Source organism: Bubalus bubalis, chromosome 3 (genome assembly GCF_019923935.1).
Source record: "Bubalus bubalis isolate 160015118507 breed Murrah chromosome 3, NDDB_SH_1, whole genome shotgun sequence".
Taxonomy (NCBI): domain Eukaryota; kingdom Metazoa; phylum Chordata; class Mammalia; order Artiodactyla; family Bovidae; genus Bubalus; species Bubalus bubalis.
In genome coordinates, this window is record NC_059159.1 from 27848026 (window position 1) to 27865549 (window position 17524).

The window sequence follows — 17524 nt, forward strand, 5'->3', positions numbered from 1 at the left end:
AAATAAAATGGCCCGGCTGCCCTGCTGGCCCTCTGCCCCACTCCAAGAGCCTGGCATGAAGGGTGAAAGAGGGAGCCAGAGTACACAAGTGAATGAGAGAATGAGCGACAAAGTTCCTCAAATAATTCTGAATGCAGAGGCAAGCCAGAGGAGCTGCCCACTGCTGTGCATAGAGGCAGCCCTCTCCCAGAGAGCCCCACCCACACTCACCATCAGCTCCAGGTAGCTCATGCGTTCCGCGGGGTTCTTTCTCAGGCTAGGAGAGAACAGGGTAGGCTGGGGCCAGGATGGCAGGGAAGCGAGTCCAGCCCATCCAGGCCAGTCAAGTCAGGCTGGGCTTGGCCCTGCCCAAGCAGCAAGGAGACACACATGCTCCCGAGGCTCAGAAAAGAAAGGACTGACCTGTCCTGGGGGCTTCCAAGGGCAGAGTGGGATTATGGTACCCACCACAGAGACTGGACCAAGTTTCTTTGCCTCCTGGGCTGTGAGCTTTCTTATCTCTATAGTGACCTAGGAGATTTCCAATGATCCCAGTACTAAAATGCTACCATTAACCATCATATGCTTGGTGTCCTTAATCGAGAGAGGAAGTTCCTTACCATGGGTCCTGGGAGAGAATGACCCTGTCTGCCAGGCACACCTGTTTTCAGACTTTCTTATTTTCCAGTGAAAGAAAGAAAGGCTGTGAATTCTCCCCTGAGGTCTCTCTGGCCACAGCACAAAGCTGTTGGTATGTTATACTCTCAGTCTTCACTTCTCACTACTTTATAATTTTATGTTTTAGATCTCCTTATAACCCAAGAGTATATTAGAAGAATTTACTTTTAATTTCCTTGTAGCTTTTTTCTCCATAGTTTGTATTTTCTGTTCCATCTAATTATAGTCAAGAGAATATGGCCTATACGACTTTACCTCCTGCCTTTTCCCTTATTTCCTCTGTAATCGCAAACATAATTAATCTTTATAAGGATCTTGTGGGCATTCTTTAATGTGATACAAAGTTCTAAACATCAACAAAAGCATATTTACTGTGCATTTAAATCCTCCATATACTCTTCATTTTTTTTTGATCTATGTGATCTGTCCATTTCTAGAGGAACTGTATTAAAAACTCCTCCCAGGACCATAGTTTGTCAAATTATCCTTATACTCTATTTCTGCCTACTATCTTCATGCTGTTATTGGGGTTTATCTGCTCAAAAAGGAGACCGGGCCCAGGGAGGATGGGATCTGGCCAGGGCAGGGAGGGGTACTGACTGGGCTCAGGGAGGCCCTCAGGTCTGAGCAGGGCTGAGACTCACCACTGTGCAGTAAAGTCCACAAACTCAGGGGAGAAACGGTCAGCTGGGAGCTGGGGGGACGGCTCCTCTACCACCTGCTTCAGCTGCTGGAAGGGGGTCCCCCAGGACTCGTAAGGAAATCGCAGAATGGCCATCTCAATCTGCAGTGGAGATAGTACTGCCGGGTCAGAGACACCCACGCTCTCACACGGAAGCAAAGCCTTCAAAGATCCTGCCTGTCCTGGTCCAGCATCCAGAGCTGGACTGTGAGGCAGGTTAAGGGGCTGACAGGTGACATCAGTCCAAAGATGAAAGCCAAGGCGACAGAGGAGTCAGTTCTTCTGTCCCAGCCAGCAAAGACTATAGCTCATGGTACAACTTCAACCCTGAGTTTTGACTGGCTTGGCTATCAGGTTTTCAAACAATCTGAATTCAGAAGGTTTTGCATTAAAACCCAGGTTCCAGCTAACCTGGAAAAATCAGAGGGCTGGCAGCCTGGGGTGCTCCCCACAAAGCCGCTGTCAGCAAAGCGCCTTAGAAGAGCGATCGGCTTCGAAGTTCCCCACAAACCACTCCCTCCTCCCTAATGTCTCAGCAACACCTTAGCATCTGCTGCCATTTATGTGGGCTGTTGTTATTACTGAAAAGGCAAGCAGGAAATGAAATGATTCTCATGAGCTTGCAGGAGGAATGTTAGACTGAGAGGTTCATCTTTGGGCTGTGCAGCAATCCACCAGTCCCCATTAGGAAATGAAGTCTGCAGCCCTTTCTCCTCCACAAAGCCCCCACCACCCAGCCACCAATGCCTGGGAACCCCACCTCCAACGCTTCCCCCTCCAGGAAGCCTTTCTACTCTGATCCTGCCACTGTTTCTCCCCGACTCCCTGGACACAAGGCTGCCATGGCCTCATCGCTTCTACTAGACCCAGATCTCCCTGTGCCCCATGCCTCGCCTGCAGGAGTCATTTGTAGGAAAGAATGGCTGGCTCACAACAAACTCTGCTTCCAATTTTGACTGCTGACATGAAAACTCAGGTCCACCTCCCTGACAAGCGATCACCGTAATAAACAGGAGAGACCTCAACTCAAGCAGACGCACCCCAACAGGTCACTAGTTGTGCTCAGAAAGCACCTTCTCATCAGGCTCCAGGCTCCCCTCCAACCAAGACACAAACAGGCCCACAGATGGAGGTGACGCAGTGTGGCAGGAATGGCTATGACCCTGGATTTTCATAGGGCAAAGACAGCCTTTTTTCCCTATAGTTTCCACTGACTCCAGCACACGGGAGTGAGGACCCTGCCTGGGCTGCAGAGGAGGATGCAGTGGCCACCAGAGCTTAAGGACGAAAACAGCTTAAGGACAAAAACCTTGGACCTAGTCGTTTCTCTCCTGGTAATTTTTTCTAAAAGAGCTCAAAAAATGAAAACATAAGCAGCCTCTGGGCATAGAGACACATAGTATGGCATTATTTGTGGGAGTAAACGTGGAGAAGCAGCAAAAATGAGCAGGGCAGGTCGCTGAGCCTCGCCACTGTCCTGAAGCCCTCATGCACAGGGAGCCAGTTGGTCTGGGGCTGGCTGTGCATTCTCAGTGAGCACTGCGAGCCCTGAGGAAGTCCAACAGGAAGTCGTCACAGACGAGAGCGGCATAACGCTGCCCTAATCCAGGGAGGGCGTGAGGCATCTGCGGACACGCCACTGAGGACACCATAATCTTTGATGGCACTGTCTCTTCTCACATCGTGAAGCCAACCAACCCTTCTGTCCAGGCTAGGCTATCTGGCCCCCAGAAGCCCACAGACCTGGCACAGCCCCCACCTGTGCTCCACCCGACCAGCAAGGGTGCCCCAGGCCGTACCATGGTGATGCCGAGGCTCCAGACATCAGACTTGACATTGTAGCCTTTCTGGTTCAGTTCTGGGTTGATTCTCTCAGGCTGGAAGAGGAGCCAGAGGAGGGTCACCCAGTCCCCCTCAGCTGGGTCTGGTTGCCCCCCACAAAACTTAGGGGCCAGTGCTCACCCATCCTACCTCCCCCAGAGCAAGTGTGGAAGCTGAGGCTGGTGAGGGCCAGGGTCTCGAGGTGGAAGCCTAAGTCTTGCCACACAGCTGCCACATCTGGGGGTCCCACCTTGGGGTATTGGCAACTCTCGCAGGCCCCACCAGCCACCCCCCTGAGGTGAAACCTATCATCCAAAAGGACGCCGTGGGGCCAGTCAGAAAGGGGTGGAGAGGGTTGAGCAGGAGACTCCCTCTAGAAGGAAATTCGGGGTCTGGGGAGGCCTCATTCCTGATGGAGCAGGAGGACACAGCTAGGTGCCTAAGACTGGCTGCTTCCTCTGGGCATGACCTGGGAACCACTTACGGCCATGTAGGGTTTGCAGCCAGCATCCATTGTCTTGGCCACGGAATCCACCAAGTAACCACTGATCCCAAAGTCACACATCTTCACGTGGCCCTCCTTGTTGATAAGGACATTGGACGGCTTCACATCTGCCAGAAGTAGGACACGCCTTTCAGCTACTGGTTGTTGGCCCCCACTGCCCAGGTCAGAGCTGGTAGCCACACAGTCAGGAGCCCTGGCCTCCAGCCACAGGTGGGGAGAGAAGTTGGCTCCACCAGGGCTTCCCCCAGGACCATGTCTTTGCAGCTTCACAGTTGGGACTCAGCCTCCACTTACCAGTGCAACCTCTGGCTCTGGGGTCCACCCAGATGCAGGGAACGCATCACTAACAGTATGAGTGCTGTAAACCACCCAATATCCACCCTGAGGGGCCAGCAGTCTTGGCTAGGAAGCACAAGGCAGCTGCTCAAACACAGGAGGCGGGTCTGTGGGAAAACCCAGAGCCCCAGGACTCAAGGTGGGCACGGAGCGGGCACAGAGTGGACACGGAGTGAGCTAGGGGGCACAGCGGGGCCATCCAGCAAGCACACGCACAGGATACACGCGCATCCCTCCTGCCTTTTACGAGGACGTCTGCAGGGGCTCAGAGAGATGCCCAAAGGGTCCACGAAAACCTGCCAATAGCAGTGACCCGGGGACCACTGAGTGGTCAAAGGGCTGAGCCTAATGAACTCCATGTGGAAAAGCAGACCCCTCAGAACACAGAGGGAGGGGACAAGCAGGACACACACAGCCCCACCGAGTCTCAGAATCACTGGCCCAGTTGGGAGGCTGAGAACAAGCAAAACCAACCCCCTTGAGAAAATCAGAGGAGTCGGGGGCTGGGGCGTTACAGGGCAAGAAAGGGAGGGGAGGGTGGGCGTGACCCAGTGTAAACGATGATCGGATTCGTGCAGCACACTCCTCAACACGTAAACAACACGTCAAGACAAGATGCGCTGGCTTTCCCAGGATGAAGGTCCACCCTGTCCACGCTCTGAGCGCCAGGGAACAAAACTGGGACGGGCCTGGGGACTGACGGGAATGGCTGAGAGGAGTGGACAGCGGCCCGGACCCAACGGGCACATCACAGCCTGTCGCCTCCCAGAGCCTCAGCATCGCAGGCCCGGCAGGACCGCGGGAATGTGTGTGTGAGGCCAGGCCCCTCCTCACCAGCCGGCCCAGGCACTGACCTCTGTGGATCACGGACAGCTTGCTGTGCAGGTGTTCCAGGGCCCTCACAATCTGGTGTTTGGGATAGGAAGTGGGGAGAAACAGGTCGCATCAACAGTGACAGAGCCATAAGACTCCCCACCCAGGGCTGTCTGTCGCCCTCCCCCAGGTCACACCCAGCCCCTCACCACCTGAGGCTCCCGCCCACATCCCAGCCTTTGCTGTGGTGTCCTGGTCACCCTGATACTGATACACCTGGTTCCTACACTGCTCTGAATGGGCCAGGGTCTCAGGTGATGTGACCAAGACCCTGGGGAGTCTGACTTATGAACCCCCAGAGTGCTGTCCCTCCCTCCACCAGACTCCTGGGTAGAATCTGGCCCTTCTGCAGCCTCCTTGCATCCACCCCTCTCCCCTACTAGCAGTCACTGGGCTACATGCTCAGAGCCACTCCCCACAGGATTCACCCGGAAGATTCTGACTCAGCGCCCTGGGGGTAAGTTTACACGTTCACAGCTGCAGTCAGGGGTGAGGACCACGGGTACACAGACCCCATGCCCCTTCTGCTTCAGCTGCTGGGTGCTCATGCCCAGGGAGCCGCCGCCCTAGGACATGCAAGCTCAAGAGGCAGACCCGTGGTTTTCTCCACTGACGGCGTGCCTCTGAGAGCTGCCTCTGAGCATCTTCAGGATAAGGAAGCTGTGAGCACTAAGTCCTCTTCTGTGGCCTCAAAACTCAGGAGCTGCACAGGAAGGCCCAGAGATCCTGGCTCTGCCAAATCTCTGTTGCTCCAGGGCCCCCAGGGTCTCCTGAGCAGGCTCCGCTCCAGGGTGGGGGCACCTGGGGCTTCCAAGGGCAGCTGCCCAGCTGCAGGACCACAGCTGGAGGCCACACGGGGGGCCCAGCTCTGCCCAAGACACTACCATTGGGACCCCCTCAACCCCACTTACAGACACAGCGATCTCCCCGAGAATGTCTTCTGGGATTGTCAAGCCCTTGTCTAGCACCTTCCGATAGAACTTGTCCAGGGACATGTCCATGAGCTCCATGCAGATCCACACGTCTCCCTGCAGGTGGACAGCCACAGCTCAGCCACATCCGCCCTGGGCTACCTGGCCCAGCATCCTCCCATGCCCATCCCCATGGAGCCGGCCAGCCCCCGACACTTCCACCCCTCAGCCCTCAGGGGTTCTCTGACCTCCCAGCCCCTCCCTGACAAGGCTCGCCTACACTGCTGGGTCCACATGGCAGCCTCCCCCAACTGTCACCTTGGCTCTCCCCCGTCAGACTCCTCCTTCCACGGCTCATCCCAGCTCTGACCCTGGCCGATGGGTCCCTTCACTGGCAACATACTGTCCCCCACCCCCACGCCCCATCCAGGATAGCCTTCTGAGAAGGCTGGGTGCAGCATTCCCTGGGGTAACCCCAAGCTCCTGGGCTCCCTGTCAGCTGACTCGGCCAGCAGGGAGGCTGGCCGTGTTTCCTCACCTCTCTAAAGAGGGCCCCGTAGAAGGTGACGGTGTAGAAACAGTCCACCGTGCGCATGTTGACATCCAGGTCCATGAGCAGGCGCTTCTGCTCCTGAGAGTTCACGGTGGCCCGGATGCGCTGTGGGGGGAGGGGCTGCGGTCAGAGCCCGAGCGGCAGAGGTGCAGCCCCAGGTGCCCCCGGTTCTGACGGCCCTGGGTCGGGGACAGTGCTCACCTTCACAGCCATGATGGTGCCGCTCTGGGCATGCCGCACCTTCTCCACCACCCCATAGGCACCTCGGCCCAGCTCTGAAATGGTCACCAGGTCATCCGCCTCCACCTCAAAGTTCTTAGGAGACAGAAAGGAGAGAGGGTTCAGGGGGGCCAAGTCAGGCACCAGTGGAGATGCTGGGGCAGCAGAAAGAGAATCGCCAGCCAGTCAGACTTGTGCTCAAGTCTTGCACCAGCCACTTCTGCTGTGTGTCCTGGGGTAAGTCACGTAACCTCTCTGAGCTTCCCTTCACCTTCTCTAAAACAGGCACAGCACCTACATCGGAAGGCTACTACAGGGTGTCAGCACATCAGCCTGGGAAATGCTCCCAGCGGTGCTGGGCCCTAAAGAGATGCCCTTTTCCTCTCGCCCTACCCTCTCAGGTGGCCAGACTCACTCATTCATCACCTATGGCGTGTAAGTCCCTGTTTCAGGCTCTGGGAACACAGATAGGATAAAAGAACGGCTTTGCCTCCCAGGGAGCAGCAGGGCCCTGGTCATCTACCCTCCCTCTTGACCTGCTGCCAGAAGAAGCAAGCAGGCGGATGAACAAGACTCCTCAGCATGTCCTGTGGGCAGCACACGGCCCCCAAGCCCGGCTTCCCAAGGGAACCACTGGCCTCAGGAGGTGCCAGTGAAACGCAGGCCCTTTGGGCAGAGCCAGGGATCTGCACACTCAGCACCGTGACTCCAGCTCCCCAGGGCCCAGGAGGTAGCCACCAGATGGGCCACCTGGTCAGCATGGAGAAGCCAGGCCCCCTCTACAGCCCAGCTCTGTCTCCACCCACAGACACCTCCTAGGGTCTGTTGACACCTACCCTGTCTCCGATGGTGATGAACGCCCGGGAGTCCAGGTTCCGGGGGAGCCTGCAGGGGAGAGCGGAGGCGTGAGCCCCAGAGAGCTCTGCCCTCTCAAGGGGGTCCCACCCCCCCACAGTCACCAAGCATCTGTGGGGCAGCACATGGCCTGTCACATGGACACGCCCTCAGATGGGCAAGGAGGGCTCCGAGAGCACATGCGAGGCACATGGCCCCCGCAGCTGCTTAGAGGAGATGCCGCCCGCACAGGCGACCTGGCCCCCAACACTGGCCCCTGCAGGAGGCCTTCTAGGCAGTGCCAGAGGAACTGAGGCCAACTCACGTGGGGCTGGGCGCCGGCGGCTTGGACATGCAGGAGATTCGTAAATCCTTTTTCCTCCTGGACTTTCCTAAAAGGGAAAGAAGGGAGCGTGCAGTCAATCACTGGTCAACCAACATCCCCAGGGACAGAGAGGGACAGGTCCCAGGGGCCCAGCACAGACACAGATGCCAAGGGCCACTGTGGTCAGTGCCAGGATGGGACCCCAAGGCCTCCAGGCACCCTGAGGACATGTCCAGCCCAGGCTAGAGGGTCCAAGCCCCGCCGGTCATCCTGAAACAGTCACTCCATGGTCATCTGAGAAAAGACAGCACCCCCAAGGAAGATGAGCCTGCTCCCCAACCCCCATGAGGCCCCTGCACTCCCAGGCCTGAAGAGTGAACACTGAAGTCCCAACACCCAGTACCTCTGAGCATGATCCTACTTGAGATTTACAGAAATGACCAGGTCACAGTGAGGTCACAAAGTGGAGCCCTGATCCAACACAACAGGCTCCTTAAAAAGGAGAAGCTTGGACATAGAGACAAGACATGCATCAGGGAGGAAGACAACCATCTGCGGCCGCAGCAGGACCAGCCCTGTGAAACCTAGATGGGGCTCTAGCCACCAGACAGGAAGTCCAGTATTGAAGCCACCCAGCAAGTGGGGCTTTGTCTAATAGGCATTACCCACAGCCAGGCCCATGGGCCAGGACCCTGTGTCCAGGCACCCATGTGCAGGCCCTGTATGTGTGCAGGTGCCCGTGTGCAGGCCCCGTGTGTGCAGGCACCCCGGCCCTCTGTGTGCAGGCGCCCATGTGCAGGCCCCCTGTGTGCAGGCGCCCCGTGTGCAGGCCCCCTGTGTGCAGGCACCCCGTGTGCAGGCCCCCTGTGTGCAGGCCCTGTGTGTGCAGGTGCCCGTGTGCAGGCCCCGTGTGTGCAGGCACCCCGTGTGCAGGCCCCCTGTGTGCAGGCCCTGTGTGTGCAGGCACCCGTGTGCAGGCCCCATGTGTGCAGGCCCCCTGTGTGCAGGCCCTGTATGTGTGCAGGTGCCCGTGTGCAGGCCCCGTGTGTGCAGGCCCCCTGTGTGCAGGCCCTGTATGTGTGCAGGTGCCCGTGTGCAGGCCCCGTGTGTGCAGGCCCCCTGTGTGCAGGCCCTGTATGTGTGCAGGTGCCCGTGTGCAGGCCCCGTGTGTGCAGGCACCCCGGCCCTCTGTGTGCAGGCCCCCTGTGTGCAGGCACCCCGTGTGCAGGCCCCGTGTGTGCAGGCACCTCGTGTGCAGGCCCCCTGTGTGCAGGCACCCCGTGTGCAGGCCCCCTGTGTGCAGGCCCTGTATGTGTGCAGGTGCCCGTGTGCAGGCCCCGTGTGTGCAGGCATCCCGGCCCTCTGTGTGCAGGCCCCCGTGTGCAGGCCCCCCGTGTGCAGGCCCTATGTGTGCCAGCGCCCGTGTGCAGGCCCCCTGTGTGCAGGCGCCCCGTGTGCAGGCCCCCTGTGTGCAGGCACCCCGTGTGCAGGCCCCCTGTGTGCAGGCCCTGTGTGTGCAGGTGCCCGTGTGCAGGCCCCGTGTGTGCAGGCCCCCCGTCTGCAGGCCCCCCGTGTGTGCAGGCCCCGTGTGTGCAGGCCCCGTGTGTGCAGGCCCCGTGTGTGCAGGCCCCCGTGTGCAGGCCCCGTGTGTGCAGGCCCTGTGTGTGCAGGCCCCATGTGTGCAGGTCCCCCGTGTGCAGGCCCCGTGTGTGCAGGTACCCCGTGTGCAGGCCCCCTGTGCATGCACCCTGGCCTCTCTCAGCCTCAGCTGCCCCAGAAAGGGCCCAGGTGGAGAAGCATGAGGACCCACAGTCACACCTGACACCATCAGCACTTCACCCCAACTCACTCCCGGCTGACTGGGGGTGCGGAGGGGGCGGGGGCTGGCGGGGGAGATAAGCCCAGCAGGCCTACAGGGGTCAAGGCAGGGCGGACTCAGGCCTGAAGCTGGACCCAAGGCCTCATCTCACCCCTGCCTACTGCCCCAGGCAGGCTTCATGCCTCTGGGCCTCAGATTCCCCATCTGGGAGGAGCCCTGTCCCCAGCTCCAGCTAGGAGGGCGTGAGGTAAGAGGGGACCAGCAGGGTCCAACCTTACCGGGAGTAGGCCCAGGCCCCTGGACAGGACTCCCTGAGGCACAAGCAGGGCCAGCTCTGGCCAGGCCCACTCTCTCCACACCTGCACAGTTTGTTCCTTTGCTGTTTCAAGTTTGCCAACATCAAGGGCCCCAGGAAGCCCGCTCCCCTCCCCAAGGAGCTGGATGGGCCTGAGCCCCAAGGCAACACCTCCTCAGCCCACACCTCCTGGGGACCGACAAGGGGTCACCTCTCCAAGCAGTCGTGTCCCCGGCTCTCGGCCAGCTGAGAATGTGGTCTGGTGCCCGGCCTGCAGTTGGTGCTGAAGAATGGGCATTGCAAGCACTGGGCAGCCCTGGAGCTAGACCACCCAGAGCAGAAACAGTGACCACACGCCTCTCCTGCGGCCCAGTGCCTCCTCCAGGCTCCCGCCCAAGGCCTGCACCCCTTGCCACGGTGTGCACACCCTCTTGAAGCCACCTCTGGACCGGGTTTGGATCGAGCCTCCAGCACACCCTGCTGTATGGCCTCAGCACCTCATCTATGAACCCAGATGGGCCCCTGAGCTTGGGTCCAGTGGTGGGGGGGCTGGCACTGGCGTCCAGTGACAGGCAGAAGCATCAGTGCCCCTGGGGAGACAAGGCCCAGGCCCAGCTGTACTTAGAGCAGGGTGAACCACCCACCTCTGGGAGGGGCTCCAGCATCTGCCTGGGTGGGTGGGCAGACACCTGCAGCCTCTCCTCAGAGGGGCCCCAGGCCCCCTTCATCTGTGGGCCTGTCTCCCCAGGCTGGGCGTCCTGTGCTGGAACATCCTGGCTTGTGGGGCGGCACCTCTACCCCACAGATGCCAGTAGCACCCCAAGTTGCCGAATGTCTTCAGACCTGGCCTCAGGGCCTGCCTACTCAGTGCTGAGGGGACAGAGGCTGTGAGCTGGATGGCTTGGGGCCCTCCCATGGACTCTGCAGATGAGAAGGGCCGCAGGAGGTGGGGGCACAAGGGAGGTGGGGTCCCGGGGCTTAGGAAGCCAGCATGTGGCCAAGTGGCCACCTCACCACTGTGGGGTGGTGGGCAGGAGGGGAGCCGGGCAGAGCTGTTGGGCTGAGCGGCCCCGGCCCAGCCTGGTGCTCCCTGTGGGCTCAGTACTGGGGGCGCTGTGGCAGATGTGGGCCTGGCTGTGGAGGCTCCTTGGAGTGGAGAGCCCTGGTTTCCCTAAGTGAGGTGAAGCGAAGAGCTTCTCCTCCAGGGGCATTGTGACTCCTAGAGGAGACAGGAAAGGCCTGCATGTGAGTGGAAGGCTGCTGCTATCATGGACAAGAGGGCGTTAGAGTGAGGCCCCCACCTCCGACAACCAGCCATGTTGCCTTGTCTGTAAAACGGGATGAAATCACTTCACACTGAGGTCATGGCTGGGCAGTTGGCACACCCCTGTGCTAGGGGCAGGCTCCAGGTGCCCAGTCAGGTCCTGAGCAGGCCTGGGCTGGAGGTACAGAGGTGGGGACATAGCTCAATGCAGGCTGGGCGCTGCTCTAAGTGCTGTATCTGACAACTCGACAGGCAGGTGCTTTTTTTCATCCCCACTGTATGAATGAGGATACTGAGGCTCAGAGAGAGGGGAGGGACTTACCCAGGACCACCCAGCCTGTAAGGCACAAAGGTAGGATTTGAACTTGTCGCAGAGAGAGCCTTGCTTTTGGCAACAGGTTTGCACAAGAGCCAAGGCAAGTGTGGAGTGAGTGGAGACTCGGCTCTGGGGCTGCGGGCTGTGCTGTCAGGGTACATGCTCAGCAGTGGGCCCAGGGCTGCCTGGGTCAGGCCCTTTGGCCAGGACTGAGCCTCCGCTGCTGGCCCCCAGACACCGGGCTCAAAGTGCCTCCCTTTACACTCCCTGATGGCGCCCAAACACCTCTGCTGACACGCGAGGCCCTTCACTTGTCCCCTTGCACCATTCGCTTGTGAAAATCTTAAGAGAAACCCTGGAAGCTACACAATGATGCAGTCAATGAAAGTCAGGGCTGGTGGTACAGCTGCCCAGGGGGAACACTGTACCACTGGGAACTTGAGATTCACTTGAAGCAATAACAGCTGGAGACGCTGAGACACGCTCAGTGCTTCCACATGTTAACACGCTGACCCTCAACAGAGGCCCCAGTATCACCCCCATGGTGCAGTTCCTCACTGCCGGCCAGTTCCAGCCTCTCCCCACCCCCCACCCCCGACCAGCGCTGGCCCCACAGACCATGGTGTGGATGCTGGCCCAGGACTCCTGCAGGTCAGTGAACCTAAATATACCACATGTTCCTTAGGGCTCGATTTAAAACAATACAGAAATGATGAGCACAAAAGTCAGGACAGTTATCAGGAAGAGGCGACACTGAAGGGCTTCAGGGGCACAGAAATGTGAGATATTTTTCAGCTGAGTGTCAGGAGCACAGAATTCCCTTTTCTTTATTCCTTAAAATGCAGAGGTACATTCTATACAATCTTGTGGTGTCTGCGAGATACGTGTAGTTAAAACACACAAAAAGAACGGATGCCCACCTGCTGGGAGGCATCAGCAGCGGCTGCAGGCCCAGCCCCCACACCGCAGGAGGACAGTTCAGGGTTGCCTGGAGGGGCACCAGGGGGGAAGGGTGACTGGACACAGCCTCCCAGAGAGCCAGGACAACCCCTGGGTTGTCCGTTCAGCCTGCAGTGACACCCCAGAGAGGGGTCCTCAGGACATGGGGAGGGTGACAGGCACCTGTCCCCATCAGGGTGAGTCTGGTGACCCTTTCTTGGGGGGCAGGGGTCCCCAGAGCCACTGAGGCAGAAGCAACCACAAAAGCATCTGGGCAAGAAGCCTGACTCACGTGGACAATGCTGTGGGCACCTCCGAGAGGCACCGCCAAGGGGAGGCAGATACAGTCCCTAGAGACGATGAGCTCCACCATGCAGAGCTGAGCTCCGGGCAGGCCCACCCCATCTCCCCCATCCAGCTGGCACGGGGCTCTCTGTGTGTTGTTCTCTTCTGCAGCCCAACAGTGACCCCTTCCAAGACACTGACAATGTTCCCCACGGCCACCAAGGCCCTGCCTCCCAGCTGCTCCCCATCAGCTCAGTGGCGAACCTTGAAGCTGGACCCTCAGAATCACTCCTCCACCGCCTCCTTTTCTCCAGCCAGGATGCTCCCTGGTCAAGACAGTCCTCACCCAACCCTGCATACCCACAGCAAGTGCCCTGCCTGGCCCTGAAGGGGCTCTGCCCACTGAGCAGCTGGCCTAGGAGGCTCCCACTCTCCTGACTCCTGGTGCCACATGCCCTACACCGTGGGGGAGGCAACCATCCCATTCTCTCTGCTCCCCACAAGCCCTCCCCAGGAAGGCCCAAGAGGCCATGAAGCTCCCGGCTCCAGTGTGGGCACCAGAGCCTGGCAGGTGCCAGCTGCAGCCAAAGTAGTGTCATAGGGCTTCAAGTCCACCATCAAGGTCCCCGTTCTGTTTGTTCATCCACCAACGAACAACCGCCACCACCATAACACAAGAAAATAACAGACGACATTTGTTTGACAAACACTATCTCCCACCTTTACCACCACTCTGAGATGGGGGGTTGGTTACTCTCACTTTACAGAAGAGGAGACTAAGGGTCAGAGAGGGCACCTGAGAAAGCTGGGAAGCAGTGGAGCGAGTCAGAATTTGAACACAGGCCCACCCACCCCTGAGCCCAGGCTCTGCCCACTTCCTGTCTCACTGAGGTTCCTCGTAGGCAGAGGGCAGTCTCTACTGTTCCGGTACCTGGTACTAGCAAGGGGGATGAGGCTGTCTACACACATCCTCACAGCTGCCAGCATGCAGGGTTCCCATACCCATTCTGCAGGTGAAGAAGCTGAGGCCTGCATCTGAGAGCTGGGCAATGCCAGGGGACTGAAAGCATTACAGTGGGCAGTGGACGTCCAACGTTACAGTGGAGGGGCTGGGCTGGGATCTGACCAGAGTCTTCGCCTCTGTGGGAGTTCAGGGCACCTCTGCTCCTCTGCAGCCGGGAGCCCCCAGCTGCACATCTGAGCAGGAGGAGCCCCTGGGCCGAGGGCAGTGAACAGTCACCACCACCTGCTCCAGCTCCATGAGCAAGAGGAAGTTCCTGGGAGGATGGGCGAGGGGCCAGGAGCAGGGGTCTGGAGCCACCCCGTACCAGGTCCAGGGAGGGGGCCGCCTCCACGCCCAACCCAGGACCAGAGGCCAGCCCATGAGGCGGGGACTCAGCCCCCCTCCCACCCACCAGCAGCCAGGCATTGGCTCTTTAAGCTGCAGCCGGCAGGCTGGCATGCCCCAAGAGTGAGTCAGTGCCCGGTGCCCGCTGACTCACCCGCCGGAAGCCTCCTGCTGCCCCGGCCCTCTCCCCGCACAAGTGACTGAGAACTTTGCTCCCTTCAGGCTCTGAGCCACAGGCTGGCTGATAGACAGTTTCCTGTGCGTCATGCCAGGGGTGGGGGAAGTCCCCAAGATGCCACCTTCCAATCTTTCCAAGAGCCAGGGACAGGACGGGTAGGGGAGGGCAGCCACATGGCAGGAAGGGCCAGGACACTGTGCGCCTGCAGCCTCAGTGTGCCCAGGGGGCAGCAGGAGGCACAGGAGGATCAACCAGGAAGTGCCCATGGGGGCAGCACTCACAGGGCACCCCAAGGACAAAAGTGGCTGGAGGCAGCAGACCCAGACTGTCTATCCAAACGTGCCCCTGCCCTCTGACCCTGGCTGCTCTCAGCCTCTGACCCCAGGCAGAGATGGCCTGTGGGCAAGGGGGCTGGGAAAATATCAGGGCTATGGGGCCTGGGGCCTCATGCACTCTTGGAAACTGCCCGGGCCAGTGGCAGGGAAGGCAGGACAGGGCACCCCTGCAGGGCAGGAAGCTCAGAGGTAAAGCTCTCTAAGGTCAGGTGCCAACCACACCCTGCTTGGTCCAAATTCCTCAAGAAGGCGTGAAGAAAGACATCACTATGGGAAAGGCTAGGTCAAGACACTCCTCCTGTCTGACCTCAGTTTTGTCACCTGTCAAATGGGCTTCACTGCAGTGAGCATAAAGTGTGCCAGCTGTAAAGGGCTGTGTACACATAAGGCACCATCTCTGGCTCAGGCCATCCTCCAGGTCAGGCATGGACTCAAGAAGATGCTTCTGGACAGAGGTGTGATGGGGGAAGGGGAAGTGTCCCACCAGCTCAGCCCAAGCACCCAGCACAGAAAAGGGACACAGGGGAGCACTGGGCACTGAGTCCTAGAACCCCACCTCCATCTGTCACAGCTGTGTGACCTCAGGCACAGCGCTGAACACTTCTGAGCCTCAGCTTCCTTGTCTGTGAATGAGGCTGTGAACTATAAATGGGTGAATGCATGGCACACAGGAAAAGTTTGGGATTTTGGGGGTGGGGGGGCATTGTGGCTTCCCTGCCACGTGTTGCCACAAACTCCAAAGAGGTTAAGGGTGTCCCTGGGCCTTGAGTAGACCCCTGACCCTCCATCCAACCCACTAAACATCATCTGTTATCCAGACCCACAAACTGGAAACTCATTCTGGCCCTCTCTCTGCTGAGAGGCTCAGAGAAGACAATACCAGGGCTCAAGTCACACAGCATATAAGTGTTGCCCCAAAGTACTTTATTCCTTCATACGCCTGACTCCTCTCCCTTCCCAACCTTGCAACTTTAATTTTTATTTTGATGAGGCGTCCCCTGCCTGGAACAGCAGAAAGGGACTTCAAAAACTAACACTGCTTCCAATCTCTTCTTTCTGCCCACGAAAACCCTGTGGCCCAGAGAGGTTGATGGACCTGCCTGAGGTCTCACAGCCTGGCCAGGCTAGGCCTACACCTGGAGCTGGAGAAGAGAAATGTCTGATTTCCCGGTTCCCAAGCTCCACGAGGTCGGCGCGGTGCAAGTCCCTGCTGGGTACTCACAGTAGCTAGGCAGCGGTCAGGGACCCAGCCTCCCACTTAGGTTAAGACTTAATTACCCTCCACCTGGCCGGCTGGGCTCGGGTCCACAGCCACTGCAGCCACCAGGAACAGCAGCAGGGAAGGAGGACCCACACCCTCCCTGGGATCCCATAAGCGCTCCAGCTGCCACCCCGGCCCCACCCAGAGAGAGAGAGGCAGGGGTAACCCCTGATTAGGGCCCCTAAGGGCCAGCTGTTACCTTTCTCCTCCTCACTCTGCAGCTACAACCCAGGAGAGGCAAGGCCTGGATCCCACATGGCTGGGGCCTTTCCAGCAAGAAAAATGGTAACAGTAACACAGTCAGACTGTCTGCTAAGCGCTTCTCATCGTCATCACCCACAATTGCCTAGAACTCTTTAGTATTCACTATCTCACATCCTACGCCTGAAGTCCACGGAAGGTAGGTGTGATAAGGACACTCCTGCTGCTGGCGTGAAGCAGCAGGTTAGGGAGGCGGGGGCAGCTCATTCATTACGGATGCGTCCGGTTTGGAAATCTCTCACACAGTCCAGCCCTCTGAGACACTGACATGCCAAAAACATCCTATCCTTTTCCTGCCAAAAAAAAATCCCCCTTTCACCCTCCAAGTCTCGTCCTCCCCCTCTGCATGACAAATCCTGCTGCCGCAGCCGCCACCTCACAAAAATTTCCAAGAAGGCCGGCTGCTTGGAGAAGACAAAAGCAAGACCATTGCATAGCCAGCAACCGCCTGGCAGTTGGCCCTGGACCCACAGACAGCGGGGACAGACCTGGTAGCAATCAACCCTGCACAAGAGGAGATGAGCTCCCCCAGTGCAGAGAGAAGCCTGCAAGTCCAGATGAGCAGAGCCAGTGGAGAGGCCATGCAGTAAGGTGTGATGGGAGGCCAAGAGAGGTTCCCCCTCACCGAGACAGGGCTGAAGGACGGCCAGGAATGGGGCCATGTGGGGCCTACTAGGATGGAGAGCCTTGGGGGAGAGTTAGGGGAGATCTGAGCTGGACTGTAGACAGGACACCCACATGGGAGGGGGCGTTTACAGAGAGATCCCCAGAAGGGCAGTTAAACCCCAGCCAGGATACAGCCCTGGGACGCAGGAGTGGAGGGGGGCTGGGTGCAAGATGGGAGTGAATCCCACCTGGGTCCCAACTGAGGGACCCAGACTGGGAGCGTTCGTTCCTGTCCATGCTACAGTTAAGGCCCAAATGGGGAGGTCCAAGCAAGGTTTCTGACCTGGTGGGGGGTGATCAGAACGAAACCTTCGTCAGAGTTCGGGCTGGGCCCGAACCGATCAGGGAGGGTTTCCAGGCCGAGAAGCTGCCCGGGTGCGGGCCCGGCCGGGAGACCGCGCAGAGGTCGGGTCCGCAGCCCGGGCGTTCCTACCTTTGGACGTGGGCACGCCGGCGGGCGGGCTCGGGGCAGGGGACTCCATGGTGCGGGCGGGTCCGGGCGGCGGCAGAACTAGTCCAGGGGGCGGCGGGCTCGGCCCGGGCGGAGCGCGCTCATGGCTACGGGCGGGCGGGTGGCCCGGGCGGCGGGCAGGGCGGCAACAGGGACGTGTCCGCGGCAGGCGGCGGGGCCAGACTGGGCAGTGCGGCAGGGCCCCCGGAGGGACGGCGCCGACATAGGCCCCGCCCCGCGGACCCATTGGCCCTCCAGTCTCTGGGCCCGGCCCCTGCCTATCAAACGGCGTCGGGGGCCTGCCCGTCAAACTCAAGCCTCACCTTCCATTGGCCCAGGGCGTGGCTCCTCCCACAGACTGTCAAGCCTGCCCCTCACCGGGAAACCTGT

General features: G+C 59.2%; 1 protein-coding gene across 2 annotated transcripts in view; it reads right to left on the reverse strand.

The window, feature by feature from the left end:
• MAP2K3 (mitogen-activated protein kinase kinase 3) overlaps nt 1–17323 on the reverse strand; it is a 34983-nt gene extending 17660 nt beyond the window's left edge. The window contains exons 1-11 of one of the 2 annotated variants that reach the window (XM_006070188.4): nt 17117–17322; nt 7717–7783; nt 7394–7442; nt 6540–6653; nt 6324–6443; nt 5786–5902; nt 4856–4907; nt 3645–3772; nt 3139–3216; nt 1302–1441; nt 211–256 (exon numbers count right to left, since the gene is read on the reverse strand). In XM_006070188.4, coding sequence (XP_006070250.1) covers nt 211–256; nt 1302–1441; nt 3139–3216; nt 3645–3772; nt 4856–4907; nt 5786–5902; nt 6324–6443; nt 6540–6653; nt 7394–7442; nt 7717–7783; nt 17117–17165 — 960 coding nt within the window. In that variant the 5' untranslated portion in view covers nt 17166–17322. Of the gene's footprint in view, nt 1–210; nt 277–1301; nt 1442–3138; nt 3217–3644; nt 3773–4855; nt 4908–5785; nt 5903–6323; nt 6444–6539; nt 6654–7393; nt 7443–7716; nt 7784–17116 lie in introns of both variants that reach the window. The other variant, XM_006070186.4, reaches the window with a different exon arrangement.
• Between the last annotated feature and the right edge of the window lie 201 nt (nt 17324–17524).